The 24297-nt window shown below is 35.4% G+C and overlaps 1 protein-coding gene across 1 annotated transcript in view; it reads right to left on the reverse strand.

Moving 5' to 3' along the window:
- AQR (aquarius intron-binding spliceosomal factor) overlaps positions 1–20842 on the reverse strand; it is a 41084-nt gene extending 20242 nt beyond the window's left edge. Inside the window, exons 1-21 of the mRNA XM_065753841.1 lie at positions 20730–20842; positions 20224–20280; positions 19195–19235; positions 18386–18421; positions 17111–17231; positions 16096–16236; positions 15120–15188; positions 14513–14613; positions 13770–13846; positions 11826–11890; positions 10406–10522; positions 9420–9533; positions 8545–8648; positions 7984–8086; positions 6920–7040; positions 6018–6159; positions 5096–5274; positions 2993–3160; positions 2406–2575; positions 1325–1566; positions 439–582 (exon numbers count right to left, since the gene is read on the reverse strand). Of these exons, the coding sequence (XP_065609913.1) occupies positions 439–582; positions 1325–1566; positions 2406–2575; positions 2993–3160; positions 5096–5274; positions 6018–6159; positions 6920–7040; positions 7984–8086; positions 8545–8648; positions 9420–9533; positions 10406–10522; positions 11826–11890; positions 13770–13846; positions 14513–14613; positions 15120–15188; positions 16096–16236; positions 17111–17231; positions 18386–18421; positions 19195–19235; positions 20224–20280; positions 20730–20819 (2402 nt within the window). The 5' untranslated portion in view covers positions 20820–20842. The remainder of the gene's footprint in view (positions 1–438; positions 583–1324; positions 1567–2405; positions 2576–2992; positions 3161–5095; positions 5275–6017; positions 6160–6919; positions 7041–7983; positions 8087–8544; positions 8649–9419; positions 9534–10405; positions 10523–11825; positions 11891–13769; positions 13847–14512; positions 14614–15119; positions 15189–16095; positions 16237–17110; positions 17232–18385; positions 18422–19194; positions 19236–20223; positions 20281–20729) is intronic.
- Between the last annotated feature and the right edge of the window lie 3455 nt (positions 20843–24297).

The raw sequence follows: 24297 nt of genomic DNA on the forward strand, positions 1-24297 counted from the left end.
AATGCTAATTATTGAAAACAAATGGCAACTTCTAATGGAAGCTTTGTTCATCCAAGAAACTCTTCAGATTCTGGTGTTATGGCAAAAATAAGTATTTTGCATTCCTCTAGAAGAAAAATATTCAGTCACTACCGTTCTTTTCTATGATCTCAATTATCACAAAAGCCATTGGAAAAAAAACAAGGGCAGTTACACAAGTGTTATATTTTCAATACTAATATTCAAAAGTCTTGATAATACGAGAAGCCAGTATTTATCTTCTTTTTTAATCAATTTTTTTTAAATAGAAAGAATATTTGTATAGTAGAACATTAGATTTAAAAAACACATTTAAAAAACCACATAATGAAATCACAGTTACGTTTTAAAAATAAAAGTGAGTTTAGTTCTTAAAATGAACTGTTAGCACTTTTAACCAAATTCATATACATCTATTACCGTTTTGGTTGGTTATATGGATATGGTCCCCTGTTTGGAATGATGTGAGGCTCTACTATCAGTGTTTTAGCTTCTTCAGACTTTTCTTCATTCTCATCCTCTTTTCTTTTCTTTCCTTTACCTCCCTTTATTGGGAAAGTTATCCTGTAACATATAATTTAAATCTAAGCTTCAACACATGCACTATAACACCAGACTGTTTTACCAGCTCACAGAGAAAGATTTTGTCACTACTGAGATAAACTTTCATATCATGGATACAGAAAAATTATAGATGAGGAGAAGGAATAAAAAAATAAGTTGAGGAACCAGACTAAGGAAGTATATTTGAAAAGAAGTACATCAAAAGTGAACTTCACATTGCTTGAAAAGACAGAAGCTATGCGGTAAGACAAATGGAAAAATACTGATGGCAAAGAGCTCAAAAATACAGGAGTCAAGATAGAATAGAGAGCCACTGGCACTGTCTGGTTAGCTGTAACAACCTGATTTTGTTCTAGAACTGATGGACACCTTTACAGAATGTGTCAATGTTTTAAACTGTTCTAACACAAGGACTTTCATCCTCTCACTTCAGCTTTATTTTTATAGCCCTCAATTACAAATTACTAGGCTGAACTTGAAGAGGCCAGACACCAACAGAGGTGTGAATACTATACATTGTGATTCTGTTTGTCACTGTTCTTTTTCCCATAAATTCAATAGGCTGATTTACAAGCAGTGCTGTACTATACAGTTATATATACTGCTATGTAACTAAACCTTGATATTAACTTATAAATATCTCATCCTAAAAGAGCACCTTCCTTCAATCAATGAACTCAATTCCATCCAACAATGCACTACAGTAAGAGTATACCACAAGTATTTGAAATTTTGAGATCACCTGAAAGGAGGTACTTGTAGTTCTGGATTGTCAACAGTTACTTTAATATTGTACCCAGGAAAGCTGGCTTTTAAGTGATCAATGGACAGGAAAGTGTCATTAAAATCTAGAGATGCGATCTGATTCGGCATTTTTGAATAGTGTGCACTACTTGGGTCTCCGTATCCAAGAATGATGTCATGTAGCCAGTCAGGAACCACACAATCTGTGTTCATCAGATTTCTAATAGTCTCCAGAACAGCCTGAAAATTGGAAAAAAAACAGATGAAAAAAAAGATTGGAGAGTGACCTTTTAACTGATTAAATATGACACACTGAAATCTAATGAAGTTATTCTAGGATCCTATCATCTGTAGTCATTCACTTACAGGTATTTGGTTAGTTACAGTCTGTGTTTTTTGTTGGTTTTTTTTTTTTTAATATATGTAGTGTACAGATAAAGAAAAAAAACAACAAACACCAGCGTCAAACCGTATAAATCCTAAATTGTCCTTCTAGCAAATACCTTAATTAGCAGTGAAGTTTTCATTCTAGAGCACTCAGAGAAGGAGAAAAATAAAGTTCAAATATCTATAAAGAAAATAAATAGCATCTGATAACAATCCTGCTGTCCTCATTTCACAATAAGTTACCAGTTCATGTCAATAGCTACAAATATTTCTGCTCTATTTTCTTCTCCAGGACTCCCAGACCATCCTGTTTGTATTAGGAATGCTTTATAATTTTTGTGTGACTACAGAATAGGAATATAAACAGGGCTTATATTTCACGTATTCCCACGGCCCCAAGGGCCAAATATAACTATACTGTAGGCTACCTGGCAAAAGACTAGAATTATGAACTACAGTTACTTTTTTTTTTTTATTTCTAATTACTACTCTGAGTTTGATTCTGATTTTCAGTTATCCTAACACTTAGCTGTAAGGAGGAAATTACTACCTGGTGACAGGCTATAACTTGCTGAAGTGAACAAGGTCCGTTTGAAAAGCCCACCCACAAGCAACTAAAACAAATGAGCATCAGTAATTCTTAGCAGAACATTTCATCTTCATGACTTCAGCGTTGATGAGCAGTACCTTACCTTGAAATTGTTTTCTTTTGGTTTTCTTCTCATTATTATATTAAAAGTCTCATATACATCTTCTGCTCCATTTTGGATTGTATTGGTCATGTCTTGTTGATACTGGTTTGGGTCCAGAAATATTCTGTATGTTCTGCAGTCTCCTTTAAGTCTTGGTTTGGGTTCAGGCCCTTCCCGTAATGAAACAGTAAAATTAGAATTTGATACAGCACAAAAGCAGATTAGTACTCAAATAAGCCATCCATCTTCTTTGTGAGAGAGATTTTAGGCATATTCATGTAATTAAATTACTATATGGATGGTATCATTTCATATTTTTATACTAATTCCAAAATAATTTTAGAATATTAGTTTAATCCTAAAAACTGAAGTGTGCTAAATGCCATTTAATTATATCAACTTGTGTCAGAGGTAAACAAGTAACCTCTCTCAAGGACTGCTCATAAAATAAGTTTGTCTGTTTTTCAATTAAATAATGAACTCACTGAGTACCACTCAAAAGAGAAGCTGTTACCAAAAACCAATGAATAAAAACAAAAAACCGCAACCCAAAAACCGTATTTCAAAGACGTTTTTTTGCATCATACCCTCTTCAATAACACGTCCTTTCTCATCCAACATGCCCTGGATTTCACAGCCTCTAACATACACCAGGCCAGTCTGCTCAACAAAAGGTCGTCTTCGGTCAAACTTAGTGCCATAAGGTTGTGTGGGGCGTACCGTAACCAAGAAACAGACATCATGTTTCCGTAGACCTAATTTCAAAAAGGAACATTTCGTGAATGGATTAAATTCCATTTTCTCCTCCTATTCTTTAAAAATATATACAATATTATTTTTTTTATTAAAAAGTCAGATCAATTAACTTAGATCATAATACATTCAAACTATGCCTTTAACTCTGAAGATAGAAAATCACAGCCAATAGTTGTTTTTTCTACTACTCTTGCACACTAAAAACCACTAGGACCTCAGAAACAAAGAGAAGAAAATGATTGTTTTCATGCCAATAAGCTTTTGCATACCTAAAATACTGCACTCCCAATAATCTTACTTAAGTTATACAACCTAGGTACCCTCATTGCTTTCTTCTGGATTACTTTCCAATTGTTTTCCAACAATTTAAGTGCAGTGCCTTGAACTAGGCACAAAATTCCAAACAAAGTTAGTTATCTATTTAGTAGAGTAGAAGGTGACTTAACCATGTTATATTCCAATTTGTAAATCCCAATATGACCTAGTAGTGTTTTTCCCTTGCCTGCAGCATACTGAACTCACTCTTTTCCTCATGCATGGTGACCACCTAACAAATTATTTCCAAAACATGTACTTGGGCAGTGAATTTTCATGTTTAAGATTAGTATCTTCTACTCATTTGAACAAGGTCATCAAGACCTTGTTATGCCAGACACTTACTTATCTATTCTTCACATCAGTCTTCATTCAGCAATAGTTTTAAATATTTATCTAACTTAAAGCAATACTGTTTTTGAATTTCCAGAGCCGACAATGGTATTAAGAACTAGAATATCTACCTACTTAGAGATTAGTAAAAAAATAAAGAAAAAGCAACAGAAAAGATACTAGCAACTGGATTATTTGTGTAATGTAATATTTATGACAGAATACATTACTGAATTGCAGAGGATTACTAGCATCAATAAATACTTGTACTTGAAAAAGAAAGATAAATACAGTAAAAATAACTGGAAAACACTGGAAAAACGAATCTACACTAGAGACAAATACTGTTTTCTTGGAATATGCAGACAAAATTCCTTGGTGTTAATTCTATTAACTAGATTAATAATGGAATTGAAAAACGCATCTGAGTCACCTTACTATAAAACCTAATCTTAAAGTACTTAAAAGTATATAAAGCACACTCAGAAATAACATTACGATTTTACTGACAAATATAGATCTAACAGAGAATATTGGTATAGGAGTATATAAATAGGTATAGGAGTACTATAAATCTTATCAAAGCATATAGAACTGCATTTTCAAAATAATTATAAATTAGTAACTATAATTTCTATCATTCTTGTAACATAAAATAGTTAAGACATTAAGTATAGAAATGGGAGATTACTATCAGAGGAAGCTGTTTACATTAAAGGTTTCCATGAAGAAACAAAGACAGAACAGAAGGGAGGGATGTCATCCAATGGGACCTGGTCAAACTTAAAAAGTGGGTCCACAAGAACCTAATGAGATATACAAGGCCAAGTTAATGGTGTTGCACCTGGGTCCATGGCAATCTGAGTCATATATGTGAACATGCTGGGAGAAGGACCCATTGAGCGGCCTTGCAGAGAAGGATGAAAACTAGTGCATGAAAAGCTTTACGTGAACAAGTGTGTAAGCCCAAAAGGCCAATGGATCCCAGGCTGTATCAAAAGAAGGGTGGCCAGCAGAATTTCACAGTTACCAACTGAATCATTTCACTGTGAAATGGTAAATATCCTGTCCCCAGCGTAAGTGTAAATATTTCAATAATCCTAATCTTAGATTCAGAAAAGTCCGAATCTCTTAAAATTGGAACTTGAATAACACAATTTTGAAGCATACTAAGATTGGCAAGTCTGTTTCAGACACAAAATCTTTCTTACAAATAAAATCAAGACAAAGGATATTTTGATGAGCAGTTATTTTAAGCACCTTATTTCACAGAACATGACAAGTACCTTCCCATTCATCTTTGATGCTATCTCTGACATTCAAATTAATCGTGACATCTGCTCGTACTCGCATAGGCCAGTTTTCACCAATATTGGGCTTCGCAACCTCCACCACTGTGAAAGACACAATGGGCTGTGCCATCCTAGCCCATCCACCAAAGACCACACCTCCATATTCAGATAACCTAAAATAAAACAAACAAACCAACCAAAAGGTAAGAAATCAGTTTTGTCAGTCGTTATCTGATAAGTTTCAGTTTTTAAGTGTGAAACAATTCACCTCAAAAAAGGCCTTAATTTACATACTACTGAACTGGACTCATGCAACCCAATTTTTTAAACTGCATAACACAAACTGATTTACATTACAATTGATACAACTGATTTACAAAATTTACATTTCAAGATACAGAAGCAATGTATGCTGGCATTATTAAAAAAGTAAAACTGAAGACAGAGAGGAAAAAAAGCAAGATAATAAAAAGCAAATACTGAGTAAAGAGATGCCACACCAAATGATCCTTTGAAATCTAAACAGGATCAAAATATGGCAGATTCAAGAACACTCAAGTAAAATGTAATGAAGAACCAGAGGCTGTGTTCCTGTATTTCATAAAGTAAGACGATATTCATTACTGTTAGAAAATCACCACATACTTGTAGCACCACAAAGATCGTTAACATCCAACACCTAGCGCTAAGACTTTCAAGTTAAGACTATGGGTAAACATACCAACTCGTTCTTGCAACACCTTCTCAAGGAACAGAAACATCTTGTAGAAGAGCTCAGTACAAAACATTATATCTTATAATTTAAAATACATTTTTAGGCATTAAGTACATACACAACATCAGTTACTCGTTCTCAAATGCACTCTGTTACAACCGAAGCTGAGCTGACTGGTTCAGGTCATTGAATAAACATTACCATGGTTTCATCCTACTGACGCTATCTTCAATGTCCTGTCTGATCTCATAAGTGGACTCTAAGCGAAAGAGATTGAAGTTCCTTAGCAGGTAATCGTGAAGAGTCAGAAACTGTAGATTCAGTTTGGGAAGGGCAAGACAACCTAAGGAAGGAGAGGATCAGGAGAGAAGAGATATTTGGTGAATAAAAAAAAAAGAAAATGGATTAATATTTTGGTTCTATATAATTACAAATACATAAACCCATTATTCTGAAACTGCTGAAGTCATTATAAGAGATTCCAAGAATTTCTCTTTTTGTAGATATACTTCACTAACAAGTGCACATTTTCATCCCTTCCTCCTCTAAATTTTTTAACTCTTCTCTAGATGAATCTATACAAGATTAAAACAATACTCATCCTTTCTGAAACAATAATTTAGCTGTCTTAAAGAACACAGAAAAGAAATACAATACCAGAGAATACACTGAGTTTAAAAAGGGAAAGCGTAAGCTGAAATTGAGAGAAGAAAAACAAAAAAAATATTTCTAATCATCTCACAGCAATGAATGAAGAAATGCTTCACAAGAGCACTACCAACACACAGATAACAGATGTCTCAAACAATGTTTCTTGCCAAAATTACAGTTCAAGTTACATTTTACATTAATAAAAATTCTTTACAGAATTATGAATAATTTACAGAACAGCACAGGAACAGGTGTAATGAGATGTGCCACTCCATTTCCTTCTCCAACATCAGCAGTAAATATATAGTGATTGTCGTATTGATTTTTATCTGAGTACTCTGTTTGCTAAGAGATGCCAAATGACTGCATAAACTCTGAAGACAGAATAAACACAGGCTCTCGTTTGGGGCATTTGCTGTTTCTTTCAGTCTTTACTAAATTGCTAATCATACCTTCTCCAGAATAATATTCAGTTGGGACAATATTTTCATCCCAAATAATCTTTTCTGTGGGATAGAGAGGCATCTGATTGAGTTGCTGAATTTGAGATATTCGTCGCTCATGACGGGAAACCTAAAGGATGCATTTAAAATTTCTGTAAATCAAAACAGGAAAACAAAGGTATCCTTAAAACATTTGCAATAATCCACAAGAATGCTAGAGGTCACTTGCCATGTGCTCTGTTTAATAACCTCTTTTTTCCTCCATTGAAACACAACTAAATGCATTTGATGATACTGAAAGATGAGCAAGCATATATTACAACCATCAGACATTCAAAGAATCATCTTATTTACTGACTGATGAAAAATGTTTGGTTTTTTGTTTGCTTGTTTTGTTTTGCATTGAACACATACTTTCAGTAGCTAACGGAAACACCAGCCATCCAGTAATATCTAATCTTAATTTCCCCTTTGGGAGAAAAAAATCCATCCAATACCACTATATTTCAAGCTGGATAAAATATTTATTAGTGGTATCAATAAGCATCGTATTACTACCATCTAAATCTTACAAAATTGCATGTAAAAATTTTGAAGAAATAATCAACACAAAAATATTTATGGAAGACATAAAAAGATTAGATGACTACAGTTAAGTGTTATACATTGAATATTAAAAAAAGACCATCTTGTACACTGTCTGAAATTATAAATAGGCTCAAGGAACAAAACAGATACTGAACAGATTTAGTAGACTTTTTTTTTTTTAAGAAAGAAACAACAAACAAAATAGGTAATTAAATAAACTACAACTTTCCCCAAAGAGCTTAAAACTGTTGCTGAGGCTCTGCTTACTGACTCTTAATTATGCCAAACATAAACATACTAGTTTCTTAAGAAACATTTCCAACATTTCAAGTTTATCAAATACTTAAATTTGTATCTTTTTGAGCTCCATCTTATTATCTGAATTACTTTTGTAATGCTACTGTGGTTCCCAGATGGTTTACCAAGGTCCTAAACAGCTACTTTAGGACAGTGTAGTTGGTAAATTACATGAATGATGATTTTACCAGCAGCTCTAGCAGAAACTCCTTCTCATAGCTGGTATCGCCCCCTTCTGGAAGGGAAGGCAGCAAACAGAGGTATGATGCCACCTGGTGGAGGACGTTTGAGCTGCAACAGTATAAAATAAAATATCATTTCTTGTTAGTAATTAAAATGAAGCCTATGAAAGAGAGGTTATGGTTAGCTTTTTTAAAAAAATTAAATTACTAGAATTAAAAATCACCGTAGCAGCAATTAAATGACAATAATTAACCACTAATTTTTAAAAAATGCTAGCTATTTTCCAGAAGTTTAATGCTTTTCGTGCTCATTAGTAAAACGGAACAATATTTTTCTAATGCTGTAATTCCAGTTTTTCACTACTAGCCTGTACCATTCTACAATTCTGTACTAATGGACCCAGACTCTCAATTTTTCCATGTTTTAATTGAAAATAATTGTTCCAAAAAAAAGAATATGTATTAATTGATTTCAGTGACATGAGAAGTCGAAGAATTTCGTTAAATTAAGACACACTGAGAACAACGAATATCAATTTTATGTTAAATACCATTCTGATTACTTACCTCAGTGGTCCAAATATCTTCACCAGTGCATCACGAGTATCTACTGCAGCTACATTTGTGAGTGCAAAGTCATACAACTCTGGGAAGTGTGCAAAAGCTGCTTTCTATAAAATCCACCCAAAAGAAATTGAATGCAAGCACATTAATGAAACAATTTAATTACAATCTAAGCATTCATACAAAATACAGTCTTTTTTTGTGATTTCTAGTACTCTGCAAGACAACTCCAGGATAGAAATAAAAACAGCACAATCTCCATTTTTCTTAGCATCAGCTATTTAGTATTCCAGTGTTTCTGACATATTGTCTTTCTGATACAGCTCCTATTAGTATTTGTTCTATCATTAAAACAAAAACATAAGGGACAGGCGTAGCCTTTTAGTAAACTAAGAAAAACAAGGCAAAGGTTAATTTTCACCACGCTTCCTTGAATTTTGTTGTTAAATCTGATGTGAAAAGTGTTTCTGACAACCATAACTATCTTAGCATAAAACATACTATGAGAATCTTCATTCTCTGCATCTGATGTATAAAGACCCACTACTATCACACAGGTACTGACCTTGATAAAATGGTACCACCTACTGCATAACCAAATCAAGTTCAAACGTCACAGAATGTTCCCTTTTAAATAGATCTAATAGGAGCAGTTCACCTTAATCTAAAAAGTGGTTTTGCTTTGCTACTGTGTATTTTTTGTCACAGTCACATCCACAAATCAAAACCTTCCAAATGGCATAAGGAATCAAGTAAAACTACTCCTAATACTGAAAACGAATAGTAAGAAGTATGCTTTGGGAAATACTCTAATTTGTATACAGAATAGTTTCAACAGCAAAACTACATCCCTTTCCTCTTTCCCCCAGAAATATTACCTGTAATGAAGTAATTCTGTCATAGTGAATTGTTGTCATCTCATTCTCTGTCAAAGCATTTCCAGTTTGATCGTTGATTTCAAAGCCAGTGTAGAATTTAAGCATATCTAAAAGCTGAGACATTGTGCATATAATTGAGTGGATTAACAATACCTCTACTGCAAACGTAAACACTATTTAACGCAGCAAATCTCCATGCACAAACAGCTTGTCAAAGTATATAAAGAAATGGATCAGAGAGTGATAGCTAAGTTTGGCTGATACATGGAATAGTGTTGAAATACAGCCATAGTAATTACAGCACAGCCAACAAACAACACCATTTCTTTTACACATCAATACTAGAAATGAAGTGCATTGCATTGACCTACACAAGGGTTCACTGAGACACCGAATCCAATTTATGGCTTGCTGCTATCAAAAGGGAAAATTCACGCCCACTCCTGCCTTCTCTGACACCAGCCTTAGAATTCTTTGTACTTTTCAATGACAGTATGCAGCTTAAAAGAAGAAAATTAAACAGATGTGCTTCTGGCATTCCATTCCATCAACAAAGACTCTCAGAGAGACTGAAGCAATTCTAGAAATGGGGGACAGTAAGCAGCAAAATATGCAGACGAAAAGATCTTCAGATCTCGCTGTAAACAACTGTCCATCTATGGCTGAGTAAATTGAAGGAGATTAGTGATAAACAGCACCATTGTAAAATTGTTTGAGGTTAAAATGAAGGAGAGAATGTACTGCCAACATCTTCTGGAATACCCGGGATAAAGCAATGCAGGAATTGCACCACTTTCTAGGTTCTACTTCTAAAAACAGCTCAAAGAGTCAGAAACATAAAAGCAGACACGCATGGGTACAGACAAGAAGGGAGTATTATCTGAAAGATTTTGATAAACATGAAGTTTGCATCCATCAGAAATTTTCATAAAAATCTGTCTTAACACAGAAGTCACCACAGAATGAAAAACAACATCTTCTTTCACCTGGCAGAAAAGATGACCCTCCTTCTCTCTCTTGGCAAGACTAGACAGGTAACAGTGAACAACAAGATGGGAGTCATCCAACACTGTATTAAACCAGCGTCGTGTGGGAAGCAAAGCCTGTGGTAAATAAGCTCATATTAATACAAACAATTCTTCAAAATTAAAGAAATCTTGGTTTCTCAAATTGCCATTTCAAGAAGGCAGATCAAGATAGATTGCAGCAGTTGTTTACATATCTAATTCCCTAACAGACGGAATTTAAGGAATTTCATAGTAAGGCAGCATTTACATGTGCTAAATCACTGTTTTTATGCAGGTAGGCTGCTATGAACTTCTATTAGTCTGGCAGCCACAGTGCAGTGACGGAGCACTGGCACAGGCTGCACAGAGAGGTGGTCGAGTCTCCTTCTCTGGAGATGTTCAAGACCTGCCTGGACACCTACCTGTGCAACCTGGACTAGGGAGTTGCTTTGGCAGGGGCATTAGGATTAATCTAGTATCTTTTGTGTTGCATATTATAATCCCAGAAGGCACATGTAATTCTGAAATGCAAGCTATTTTTATTTGACTAGAGTTCATTATTTACAAGAGACGGTTCTGGTGATCTAAGTTTGGTGCAGAATAATACATGGAGGCCAAGTGAGGTTTTCCGGAATTTATCTGCAGATAACTAAATGGGACAGTTTAAAGCTTTGCAGCACCAGGATAAAAAGTGAGATATTAATTGACATCTTTTCACATGAGTAACAAAGTAATTTCAGCTTGAGAAGACATTCCGGAATAGGACAGTTTGCTGAAACATTAAGCACAGGCAATTTTAAACAACTTAATCTCGAACTCATGTAGGTTAACTGTCCTCTACGCCTGTGCTTATAGCTGCAACAGAAGAAAAAAAGCCTCTAAATGAGAGATTGCTGTCTTATAGACACAATATCTCTTCCTAAGAGAATGAGATATATAATGTTAAGCTTAAATCTTGTTTCTGGCCAAAACATACATAAAAGTAGCTTGCAATTCATAACTACACATGCCTTCTGGGATTACAATCTGCAACACAAAAGATACTTTAAGTAGCCTATCATGCTTTGAGAAAATGCTTCCTAGATTAATCCTAATGGATTAAAGCTTCACACATTTTCCTTAATTGCTGAAATTATTACTGTTCTCATTAGCAGTCTTCACAGAACAACCTCGAATCTTGGACTTCTCCAATCATTTATAAATCAGCTAAATTGTCTATCAAGTTCCAGTGTAGCTTCACTGGTACAGCCTCCTATTTACAGCTAGAAAAACACTATTAAGCATCCTTATGCACAGCTGTGTCATAGCTATCTGTTAACTGGAATAAGGCTAAAATGACAACTCTATGATACAAAATTTAGAAAGCACAACTAGAAACAGGTAAAACAAATCGACTTACCTCAAGATCTATCATGAGTTCAATGAATCTCTCACAATAATGAACTTTGTCCATAGAAATAGAACCTAGATATGAATAAAGAATTTATGATTGATCCACACCACAATATATTTTTAATATACCTAATTATTAAATACTACAAATACCTACTTATTAAATATTACAAATATTGCTAAATACACCAGTATAAGCTTCTAATAAGATAAGAAAACTAACCAGCTTATTCTTCTCTTTTTTCTCAAATAATCCTTTCTTTCACTGTGAACCAGAAAATATTTGGATATAAGAAATAAATGAAACCAGACTTCTAGAAATGAATCTACCCACTGAAAAACACAACATGCCACACAAAAATGGTCACTTTCACAAGACACCAGGCCTGCTACATTTCATATAAACCTTTCATGTCAACTCCTAAAAAAATAGTTCAATTACCTTTCAGAACTGCAGTCAAATCTGAGCAAAACACTGCCACAAATTTCAAAGGTACTGAATGCTGCATTAGGTCAACCTATTTATTTTGCATCACAAGTGGTCTAGAAGTGCGTGCAATCTGGTAAAGTGTAGTATCTTTCAAACATATTAGGCTCAGAGAAATCTCTTTCCACATCTTGCCCCTTTCCCACAAAAATCTTCTCAGCTAAAATACTTCTGGTATGTGTGTGCCAAGTGTGGTCAACTGGCTCAAAGTCCTTATTAATTGTCCAACTGTCTGTTATACTTCCTAGGATAAATTCAAGTCTAATTGGACAAGGGGCTGGACTACACCTGAGCAACCTCCTCCTTCGATCAAGGGGCTGGACTACACAATGTTGAATGGTCCCCTCCAATTTCAGCTATTCTGCAACCCTGTGAAAACATTTAAATGAAGCACTCCTAAGAAAAAAAAAAGACGTAGTATGAAAAGGAAATGAGACTCGTGTGAAGATTTTCTTCAAATGAAGCAGATAGATGAACCAACTTAGATCTAAAAAGCATGAAAAAAGTAATAATCTAAGAACTGGTACTTTCACCAGTACGTTATCCACTGAAACTTCACAAAATGAACCATCAAGGGCTTCCACTGTACAACGCCAAAAGCAGAGTGTATAATTTTTAAGTGGACTGCTGAAAATCTAAAAGAATCAAGTCGAAACACAGTACAAAATTTGCTTTAATGAATGTCTATTTACTAAAGCTTCCAGCATACTGTTAATACAGTTGTGTATTAAAATATAAACATATCATTATAAAATCAGTCCTTGCACAACTGGGAAGATGGATGGGTTAGGTATCTCTTTTGGGGAAGTCTTGGTACACAGATATTCCCCTTAGAGCTCACGTAAATTCTTATCAAGCTTCAGCTCTTAAGAACAAAAGCAGAATTCTGGGAAGTGATGTCACCCAAATTGTACTTAGATAATAAGCAGTTAATTTATTTGTCAAAAGCTAATACCCTTCTGTAGAAATGCTTCCTTATTCAGCAAGGCAAGCACATTTTTCTTGTCAATGTAACTTCTTACAGATCAAGAGTAGTCAAGTTTTACAGAATTTTAACTTCACTTATGTTTCTGTTCTCACCATATATCAACATTACTGACAGAATACAGACTTTTAATATTCATTTATTACAATCCATCTAAATATGTATTGAAATGCTTTAATATTGTAAGGAAGTCCTAAGTACACAATAAAGAGTATCACTATCAAAAAATATGTTTAAGTCCACACTAAACCTAAATAGAGGATGTTTAAAGTAACTTTCCACAATTTCATTTTTAAAGCATATGCAAATATGAATACTAACTTCAACATGAAATGCATGCAGACAGGCTTATTAATAAAACCCCAAACAGATAAGGTCTCTAACCTCAGGCTCTAACTTATCTTAAATAGTTACTTTTCAACAGAAATAGAAGAATTTAAGACATTACTAGATTACAAAATAACACAAGAAACAGTTACCTGTGACAGGTATAGATTTTAGCACAGCAATGAACTTCTGAATGAGCTGTGAAAGAAATCTTCTCTCTCGATATGCTCTAAAACCAAATATAGGATGAAAGGATGAATACTCCTAAAATGAAAACTGAAAATATATTTCACACATACAAAAACTTAGCTACTTTCTGACATGTATAACGGTAATAATTTGTTTTGAGCCATACCCAGGTTGTTTATATGATAAATTTTCTTCCACCCAGGCAGACAGACTAACAGAACCTATTTTTAACTTCCAGAAAAAAAACAGATTAACATCCCATACACTAGTGAGTAAAAGAAATATGACATCACCCACATTTTACTGCATTATAGTACAAAAATTACTGGAACATTTAAGTTTAGTAAGATGCACACAAGTTTATTTCAGCATTTTAATTCACATAAGAGTCAAATCCTTGCTTAAAGTCATGGAAAAAAAATATGAGTGACTATCTAATAGTCTCATATAGCTCTCATCCACTGGCTTTAAAATTTGTAATCATAAAATCAATGATTAAATAAAATGATAGCTTCTGTAACATTATTTTGAATAAAGACTACTGGAAAACAAAATAGATGGTCCTTATGTGTGATCTTCACAAGTTATTGTATGTTTGTTCTTTTTTAATTACACATTATCATTATAACAACTTCATTTAGTTAAATTACAATGATGAATACATTGGTTTTAGGATTTAACTGGAAAAAAGTCTTTTGTAACATACTGCATTCTTGCCTCCTCATCCATTTTCTCATCATTTTTCTTAATTAAATTCCAGAATTTTCTTAGTTTTGGTGTCCTTTTCAGCTCTTGTTCCAGTCGTTTCTGAAAAGGGAAAAGATTCCTTGTTATGACAAGAAAAGCAAATATTCAAACTCAATACCGACAAGTACTAATTCTGAAAAATGTCTACAGAAGTCACTGACACACATCTGTACCATCCATCTAGTTAAACCTTATTCCCTCAGTAGTACCACATACACCCTTCTCAGTTGGCTTTTTGGTATTCTCTTCCCTATTCCCATGCTTCCCATTTCCACACAGCAGGTCTATAGAGCATGAGAATGCTAGGACTGGGAAAGCCTACAAGCTATACTTCAAAAAAGCTATAGGCAATAAAGCTTTGATATGTGAAAGGAAAAAAAATACAACTGCAAATGAACATGGAAATTTGTAACAAACATTTTCATTTTACCAAGCACACAAAAATAAAATACAAAATACAAAAAAACTGATCCACTGTAACACAGCCAGCTTCAAATACCGGGCAGTCACAATACAATTCACATTACAGAACCTGCATATCATCTAGAAGATTACGTTATGCTTACAGGTTGTAGAGCCATCCACATCGGTAACGAAATGAGCTGCTGCACCTGACTTCTTATCAAATCCACTTCCTGGTAGAAAGTCAGAGAAATAAAAAGCATTTTTAAGGACTCTTACACTTTCTGATGTGACTGTCTTGCAAGTATACTCTTACAAAATAATCAATGGACAATTACAATCCGCATGTATGCTGCTACATTAGATTTCACAACCTCCTAGCAGGAAACTATGTAGCACCTCTCTCCAATAACACTTAGAACTGTTTGTTGCTTGTGTGGACCTTGATTTTAACTAATATATCTTGTGTCCAATATATCCAATGGCAAGAGAGTTAAAAGAGACGTTTCATAATACATGCATGTTTGTTTGTTTTTTTGCTCTCTACACTTGCAAATTATAATCTAAAATTCTGTGAAGCTTTTACTATAGACTGAGAACAATGCGATCAAATGGATCCTTAGGACTAACGTATAGAAAGTGCAGATAAAAATATAACCCAAGTATAACCTCTTTTCAAAGAGGTCTCTTTTCAAAAATCTCTTTTTCAAAACTCTACCTAATCTCTCTCAATAATAAAAATCATAATATGCAGTAATACGTTAATAAAAATAGTTTTACGCAATTTTGCAATCAAACTAAAAGAGAGCTGTAGTAAGGAATTAATTTTTAAGGTCAAAACATATTTCTAAGTAAAAGTAATTTTAAGCACTATATGAAATGTAATTGAGTATATACCTCTAAATTGCAGTGTCATTACTTCAAATTTTAGTTTGCTACAACTTTGTGACAATAAAAATGTGTTGAGAGAGACCAAGCAAGTGTCAAAAAGAAGGGTAAAAGCCCCCCAGTATCGTCATCATCTCTAAATTGAAATTTCGCTTTATCAGTCCCCTAAGGAATTGCTAAAACTAAACTGCTACCTGCTAACAGACTGGCATAACCACACTAACAGTATTATAAGAGTAGCATTTAACATACCAAACTATTGAAGCAATGATCAAGGAAAAGTAGAAGAACTGTCTGTTCTTGTAGAGAGAATTCATTCTCATTCTCAACCAGTGATGCTTCTAGAATGCGTTTGAAAAAGGCAGGAAAGTGTTCTGACTTCTTTTTAAATGTCTAGGAATAGTAAAGGAAGATAAAGTGAGCAAGTGAAAACAACAAAGACTAACTGCAGCTGAGGAAGGTGCATTCAGCTGTCTTGGCCAGGGAAAGATAAACTGAGTAACTGTGGAGATAAAACTGCTTTTTCACAAGAAACACGTACCAAATAACAGATTTAACTAAACTGTGGGTAATATGGGTAATGGGTGGTAACTTGCATACGGTCATCTTGCTTCTAGTAGCTATGCCAGACCAAAATACAAGACAGAGGCATCAAACATAAGTTATTCACCCTTTATATTTTGTCAGTACTGAAGTAACAGTGCAACTATCAGAATAATAGTGCTTCTAATATGATGCTTGCACAGAATTCCTGAATAAGCTCATGTTATTGAGAGAGACCACATAAACCAGACAATTCGTAGAAACACTTCTCTGAAGCTACTACTAAACAAAGCAATACACAGAAGCAGCATAAGAGATTCAGTTGAAAATTTCATGCAATTTAGTCACAAACCATATTCACAGGTACTAAGCATGATAATATGAGATAAAATGTCAGACTTCCAGTGGTGTCTTCTTACGTGGAAAGATATAAAAATTGTCTTCTTCCTTTTGATATCAGAGAAATAACTTCTCTGCAAGTGCCAAAAAAGTAAAGTTAGCAGAACTGAAGATTTCTCCACTGAAAAAAAAAAATCAGGTCATCTTTCATCCATGTACTGCTTTCTGAGAGAATTCACACCATGTAATAAGAGATATTCCAGCTGAAGCATCATTTAATTTAAATGCTGCCAGCTTTGCTACTTTCCATCTGTATAAGAGAACACACTGCAGAAACTGCAACTTGTGGATAAAGGAAATTCTAGCTGTAATTGTTATCGGTTACCTCCCATGCAGGGACATTCTCTCTGAACTTCTCGTTCACCATACAGCAGATTGACATTAAATATGCCTTACTGGACACCTCTGGAGAATAATTCATCCATAGGTAATTTTCAAGGTACTGACTGTGAAAAGACAAAGAACGTATCATTAGTTGCTGCCACCCACATAATCTGTCACTCATATGAAAAAGCAATTATCCACAGGGGTGTTGGTTTGACATCTTTATAGTTTGTAAGTAGTTCCTGAAGCTAATTCTCATCCAGGTCACCGCAGCAGAACTTGGTAATGGCAGACTCACATAACTGCTAGAGGAGACAAATGAGTTTCTCATCAGGAAGATAAACTGTTAAGTGGGGTTTCAAATGCACTAAGTAGCCACAGCTCAGCGCAAAATCAGAAAAAGAATTCATATTGATTTTCCAGAAGGAAAATGAATTTATTCAAATCAACAATGTCACATACAGCACGTCCTAGCATAAGATGCAAAGGACAGCTACTGTATAATACTATCTGAACAATTAAATAACCTTAATTATTAAGTGAATTGAAGAAAATAGAAAAAAAAATTACCAAGACGCTGGGAAATAGCAACTACCCAGCAACAAGCATTTCTTCTTCGTTAGGATGGAACTTTTCTCATAGAAGAACCCCTCAAAACTAGAGCTTAGAGATGAGAAGCAATTTGAACTCACAGCTGCCTCCCTCCTCTAGCTACTCCTTGAAGCTATGCAGGATATTCACTACCAAGGAGAAAATCTCTAAATGCATTATTTTCAACATATTATTCGCACCTCATGCCACCAGAAATTCTTGTTCTTTCCTAATCCAGTTGCTCACCCGCTCCCTCCCTTCTTAATGCTAGCTCTAACAATCTTTTTACCCTTTCACAAGCCCATTAAGTTTTACTTATTTATTTTTTTTTCAATACTTTGAGTAAGACAAATACCAGGGACAGTGAGAAAAAAAACAAACCAGCAAGGGTATGCACATACATATATAACCAGGAGCAGACTCAATTTGGGTCACAGAAGCACAAAAAAGGAAAATTCATCCTACTTTTCTAGCCAGTGGTACCACTTGCATATTTCAGCCTCTTCAAGCTAAGAATCTATCCTAACCAAAAGCATCTCAATCCTGCCTGCTCATAAGACTTGAGACAGAAACAGCGTCAAGTAAACTACCTTCAAGCAGATTCACTGCTCTGCACTTCTTTTTCATTTTCATTGGTTTCTACAGAAAAAAAACAACACTTTAAATATTACTCCATTCAGCGTACCTGAATTCAAGAAGCATTATCTTTCTAATTGCAAACCTAAAAAAAAGAAGTCATCAATTAACACAGAAAGGAAAGCTTCAGTATGCAGCTGCACAGAAAATGGCTATTTTTCCCCCTTGTTTTGCAATATATTACAAATCCATCTAGACATTCAAGTACAAGGACACCATTTCTTACAGTCTTGAAAGGCAAGTTTGCTCTGATTCTGTATGGCTATTTTTAGATTACTTTCATAAAGCAATTACAAACAAGATTCAAACTTGTCTTGACGAGCTTCTAAATCCTATTGTTAACACTCTTTTCCATACACACAGCTGTAAAAGATGAACTCTATTCTTCTTCCCTATCTGCCTCATTCAACATTAAAATTCACCGAAATAAGATTCTTGCTTTAACTCTAGCTACAAAAACTAGGGGAACAAAGCAAAAAAAGCAAAAAGCACTACAAACCTTAAGTGATTTTCTTCTTTACATATCATATAATAATAAAGAGACCTGCCTTCTATAACAATCACAACACAAAATTCAACATAAATCAATACAGTGCCAGATCAAACAAGAGCTGCCAAACAAAATTATGTTACCCTCATATACAAGGAGAGCGAGATCATGAATTTTCTTTTTGTCATGTTTGAACTCTGAAATAACATAATTACTACTATATCAATACTGCATTGTGTTTATGTCATTCTCATCTGCTTTGAAAATATGAACGTATTTTTAAAGCACTCTGTGAAACATCAGAAACAACTGCAATACCCATAACACTGGAATTGCTGTCCTTAACAGAAAGTGACAAGTGTACTTACTTTGACTTGACAATCTCTTTTGCATATACATCTTCAATAACCTATGGGTAAGAATAATTTAAAAATTATACTTCATAAAATTATAGCCAAAGCATTCAGATATTTTGAGCATTTCAAGATACCGTACATTAGTTACTCTCTGTTCAGTGCTATTTGATAAAACGTCACACCAAATATGCCTCAGCTCTTCAGAGAGAAAAAAGAAATTACCTACACCTCACTCAGAGTTTTATATGAAATCAAAATGATATGCAAGTCTTTTTATTGTTAGTCTTCAACTTAATGTTGAAATTAAAATAGTCCTAAAGAACCTGTATCAACTTGGTCATCAACTGTTGCTGTGTTTTATAAACAGCATCAAACCCAAAACAGCTGTTCTTAACCAGTTTTTCCAACAGGAATGAAAGAATCTGCTCTACCTGCTGCAATACGCACACTTTGACATCAGATGACAAAGACTTGTAATTCAATTGCTTATCTTCATCCTTGTTCTATCTATCATATAAATGCTATCATTAATATACTATAAAGAACAAACGAACAGAGGCTGAAAATGAAGATTAAGCCAAATAACAGCTAGGGAAAGAAACACTAAAGGATCCAGCACTACAGAATGCCAAGACAAAACCAAATATATACAGCAAAGTTTTAAAAATTAAAAACAAAGATATCAACCACAACAGTCTTACAATCTAAACCCTCATAAGAAGCTTTTGGGAAGTATTACCATGCAGACATACATATCTTTCTACCTTCTTTAATTCCAAAGCACCTTTTAGCTCACAAGCTCTTGGCTAAAATAAACCAACCAAACAGGACGCAAAAGAACTGTGACATTATAGCACATTTTCATGATAATGCCTATATTCTTATATTACAACAACAACAACAAAAAAATCAACTAAAACTATAGTGTGCTAAGTGATGACCTTTCAAGCAGTCATCCATACTGTCTTATGAAATAGGAACCATCAGAGGTCAGAAAAAGGCTGATCATGATGCCAATACAATTCCAGTTGATGTATTTACCTTTAAATCAAAAGACAGTTTTTTCTTCGCATGTGGAGCCCAATATTTATTTGCTAACTGTATGGAGAAAGAAACAAACATGGTAAGCATATACACTTTTCAATCATGACATGACAGCTCCGTAACAGACTCAAACCCCAGAGCTTATTACACTAGTTTCTTGCTTAATCACAACCTCCAATGACCGTAATTAACAATGTTTTTATAGTAGTGCTTTCCACCAGTAATGATTCTACACCTACATGCTTTGTAAGAGAAGCACACTGCAGAAGTTTCAGATGCAGAGTATGCTATATAATAAATACTCGTTTTTGTTGCTGCTCTGAAGTTCCTTCTAGCAAATCCCTCAGAGTATGCAACCTTTCAGCAGCTGCAAAGGATTACACCCCCCTTGAGAAACCTGACTGACACAAAGAGAGCCCTCCAAGTCCTGCTACATTATGACAGCATGCTGTAGCCTTAAGGCCCACACCGCTGAGGGCGAAAGGCAGGCGCGGCCATCTCACCTGAGTAACGAACTCCGCATTAATCTGAGACACGGTGGGTGCCACGATCTTCTTCGTCGGCGCCGCGGAAGTCGCCGCCGCCGCCGCCATTGCTCCACGAGCCCCGGGCGGCACCGCACTCCCAGCGCCCGTCCGACAGAGCTATCCCGCCGCGCGCCGGCGCTCAGGGCAGCGGAAAGGCGCCACCCCCGCGAAGCACTTCCGGGGCGCGAGGCGGGCGCTAGAGTGTCTCCATGGCGGCTGTAGCGCCACCTGGCGTGCTCCTCCCGCCCTGCAGCCGGGGTTGGCTCGCGGACGAAATGAGCAGAGTCCCCAGAGAAGTTGGAGCGCTTTGTGTCTGTGCTCATTATCCAGCACCTGCCAGCTGAGCACTTTAAACTTCCAGGCAGACACCATTGAAGTCTGCTTGAATGTGACCTCCTTTGTTTTGATATGAAGGTGATCGCCATTTCATTTCTTCAAGCAGAGGTTAAACTAAATATTCTTTTTGAAGTTGAATTAGATGTGGGAATGGAAAAAAGTAATGACAGTACCTTGAATAGGATCAGAGAATGGCTGTATTCAGAAAAATATGCCTCCTTCATGCCTTCACTTTGAAAGTTCCAGAGAAGCATGTTGTGTGGAATCTAGTAAGACAAAGAAGTTTTCTGAACAGCAAGGACTGAGCACTGCCTTGTCTAAAGATTGAAGCCTTTAGAGTGAACTGCGATGAATGAAAACATGTAAATGCAAAGCAATTAAAATACGTTTACGCCATTGTACCCTATCTGCTGCGTAAACTGTGATAAAAGTAAACAAATTAAGATACGAGGGCTGGTCCAAAAGTAACACCTCCTATTTTATCACATTGGCCCATGATGCCAGAGGCAGATGCTGATGGTATGGCAGTAGAGGTTGAACTTTCCCTCCAATACTCCATTACATTTTGTTGCTGTGTGACAGGTGGCAGCACAGGAGCAGTCCGACAAAATGGCATCTGACATGGAAGTGAGTATGAAGCAAAGGTGTGTCTTGAATTTATCCACAAGGGAAAAATATCAGCTCTTGACATTCATTGGTGCTCGCTGAATGTTTATGGGGACCAAACAGTAGATGTGAGCACAGTGATGCAGTGAGCTGTGTGTTTCACCCATGGTGACAATAATGTGAAAAACAAACCACATTTCAGCCGGCCGTGCAGATTTTTATAAGTATGGCATGCAGGCTTTTGTTCATCAAGGTTGTACATCAGTTTTGCTCTCAGGCCTCAAGAGGTGTTGAAGCTTTAAAGAGGAATTGAGACCAGACATTATGATACCCAGTTTTGTATCCATGACTCTCACTCCTGCTCATAACTGTGTTATAATGCTAGTCTTTTGAGTGCTATGCTCACTTTCCCCCAGACTAGAGGCATGTCTATCACTTTCCACCTCAAACTGCTTTGTTCTTAAGGGAAAAATAAAATCCTAAACTCCATATTCCACAAAGCCTTCTGTGAAATTACCCACCTTTCTGTACTCATTGACTTAATGAATCTAAAAAAATCAAATATTCTTTCTTTTTAAAAAATCTGTTAATTCATTCATGAAGGCATACATTATTCAAAAAGCCACACATTTTAGTAGATGCAGTTTTAAAAATATTATGTACTTTTAGGCTGCATATAGTCCTGGTCAATTTATATTCAATTCTGCTTTGACTCTTACCTAGCTGTTCTTGTTTTGGACACGTATTATTGGAGCCAACAAAAACATGCTTTTCTTTTATTTGTAAAGTATACAAGCCCAGGTCATAAATAAGCTGTCCATTTTATTATTTATTTTATTTTATTTTATTTATTTTATTTTATTTTATTTATTTTCATTTTTGTTAATATCAATGATATCCTCCCAGTTACAGTAACTATGGGTCAGGAAGTATTTAGTGATAATCGGCAGGGACTGAGTCTGTGTTCTACCCTGTATTTTAGATTATTTTGGGTTCTACCTAGAGACACATAAATGATTGATTTATAGTGCTAAAACTCCAAACAATTCATCATCACAGAAGGAAATAAATTTTTCCATAAAAGAGAAGCAGGAATATATTTATTGACAGAACATGATACAGTGATTTAATAGTGACTTAACAAGATTTGAGATAGCTGGGTACACTTGATTACTTACTGCATAAAGGGTAGGGTTAAACAAACACATACAGGAGGCTCTCCCACTGAGTCACAAGGTTCAGAGTGGACCCCCTTGCTTTCTAACCTCCTTGAACCAGGGAGGTAATGAGCCTAGGTGCACCTGGATCCACTCCTAGTCCTAGACTTGGTCAACAGTTTGTGTCTAAGGGATTTTATGTACGCAACCAGTCTAAGATTTAATCTTAGCAAAGTTAACTAAGCTTATGATCAGATATGATCTTACTGAATCTAACAAAGCCTAAACCAAACTATTAGTCACTTACCAAGGTTCTGTCATGGCAAGGTGTCTTGACATCATCGTGTAAGGGAACCCTGCAGGCATAACCTTTAGAGGCATCCCTGCTCAAGGGGGGATCCTGCTGTGTACTCAGAGGCCACATAGGAAAGTTCAAGGGGCTCTTGAGCTGCTTACTATTTAGGGGATGATTGACCCATAGTCATACTTTGTTTTTTTAAAAAGGCACGTGCTCAAGTAGTTCTCAATTGTTGAGCCAGGTGTCTGTTCTCAGTTATTTTAGCTCCCTCAGTTTGAGACAGGTTTGCAGTTGTTAATCTGTTTTTGCAAGTGTTGTCGGTACTGTTGCTCAGTGTCTTCCTGTGCAAGGCCTTGTGCATGAGGCAAGGCCAGAGGAGGGAGTTGGAAGAAAAAAAGAAAGGGGGGTGGGGGGGATGATGCATACCATCACACGCATCCATAAATGTTTATAATATTAACTCTTGTAAAATTGTTATACTAGGGTCTATAGTGAGACATGAGTTAATTCACAGGAAACTGCTGATGTTTTGATTATCTAAAACAATTCAGTAGCTTAATGACACATCTGTAATAAATTTGTGGGTTTGTGAGCTGTGAGGCTAATTTGGTATATATATTATTTAACCACTAATTAGCAATTCAAGGACATTATAAATTTGCAAAGTGCTTTGGATTTTTATGTATTATGTAAGGAGTAAATATCATTCTTAATTCACTTTTACTGGGAAAGGATCTCAGTAATATACACACATTATGCCATGTTTGAATTACAGCCTGTTTTTACTCCAAGTCATACTAACATACTAGTCTAGCAGAGAATTCATGCCTGTGGAATTTTCTGATCTAGAATTATCTAGGGGTAAGAATTCATTATCATCCTACTTGTGGAGATGCAGTATAAATACAGGCCTGAATTTCTTCACCAGTTTAACTAGATTCAGCAGCTACATGTTCTAACCTAAAACTTGCTTCACTTTCTGCTGCTACTCTTTCAAACAAATATAGGAATTACACCTTTTAATCTTTTCTTTCAGTTGTTAGAAATAAAAAAACCCTGCACAGAGGAATACAGATTGTGTATAGACAACACATTGTATCTACCAGTGGGAAAGCTTTGTTCCAAAGCATATAATAAACATCAGCAC

Source organism: Cyrtonyx montezumae, unplaced genomic scaffold, assembly GCF_038088225.1.
Source record: "Cyrtonyx montezumae isolate F1298 unplaced genomic scaffold, pur_monq_1.0 scaffold_10, whole genome shotgun sequence".
In the NCBI taxonomy this organism is placed as follows: Eukaryota; Metazoa; Chordata; class Aves; order Galliformes; family Odontophoridae; genus Cyrtonyx; species Cyrtonyx montezumae.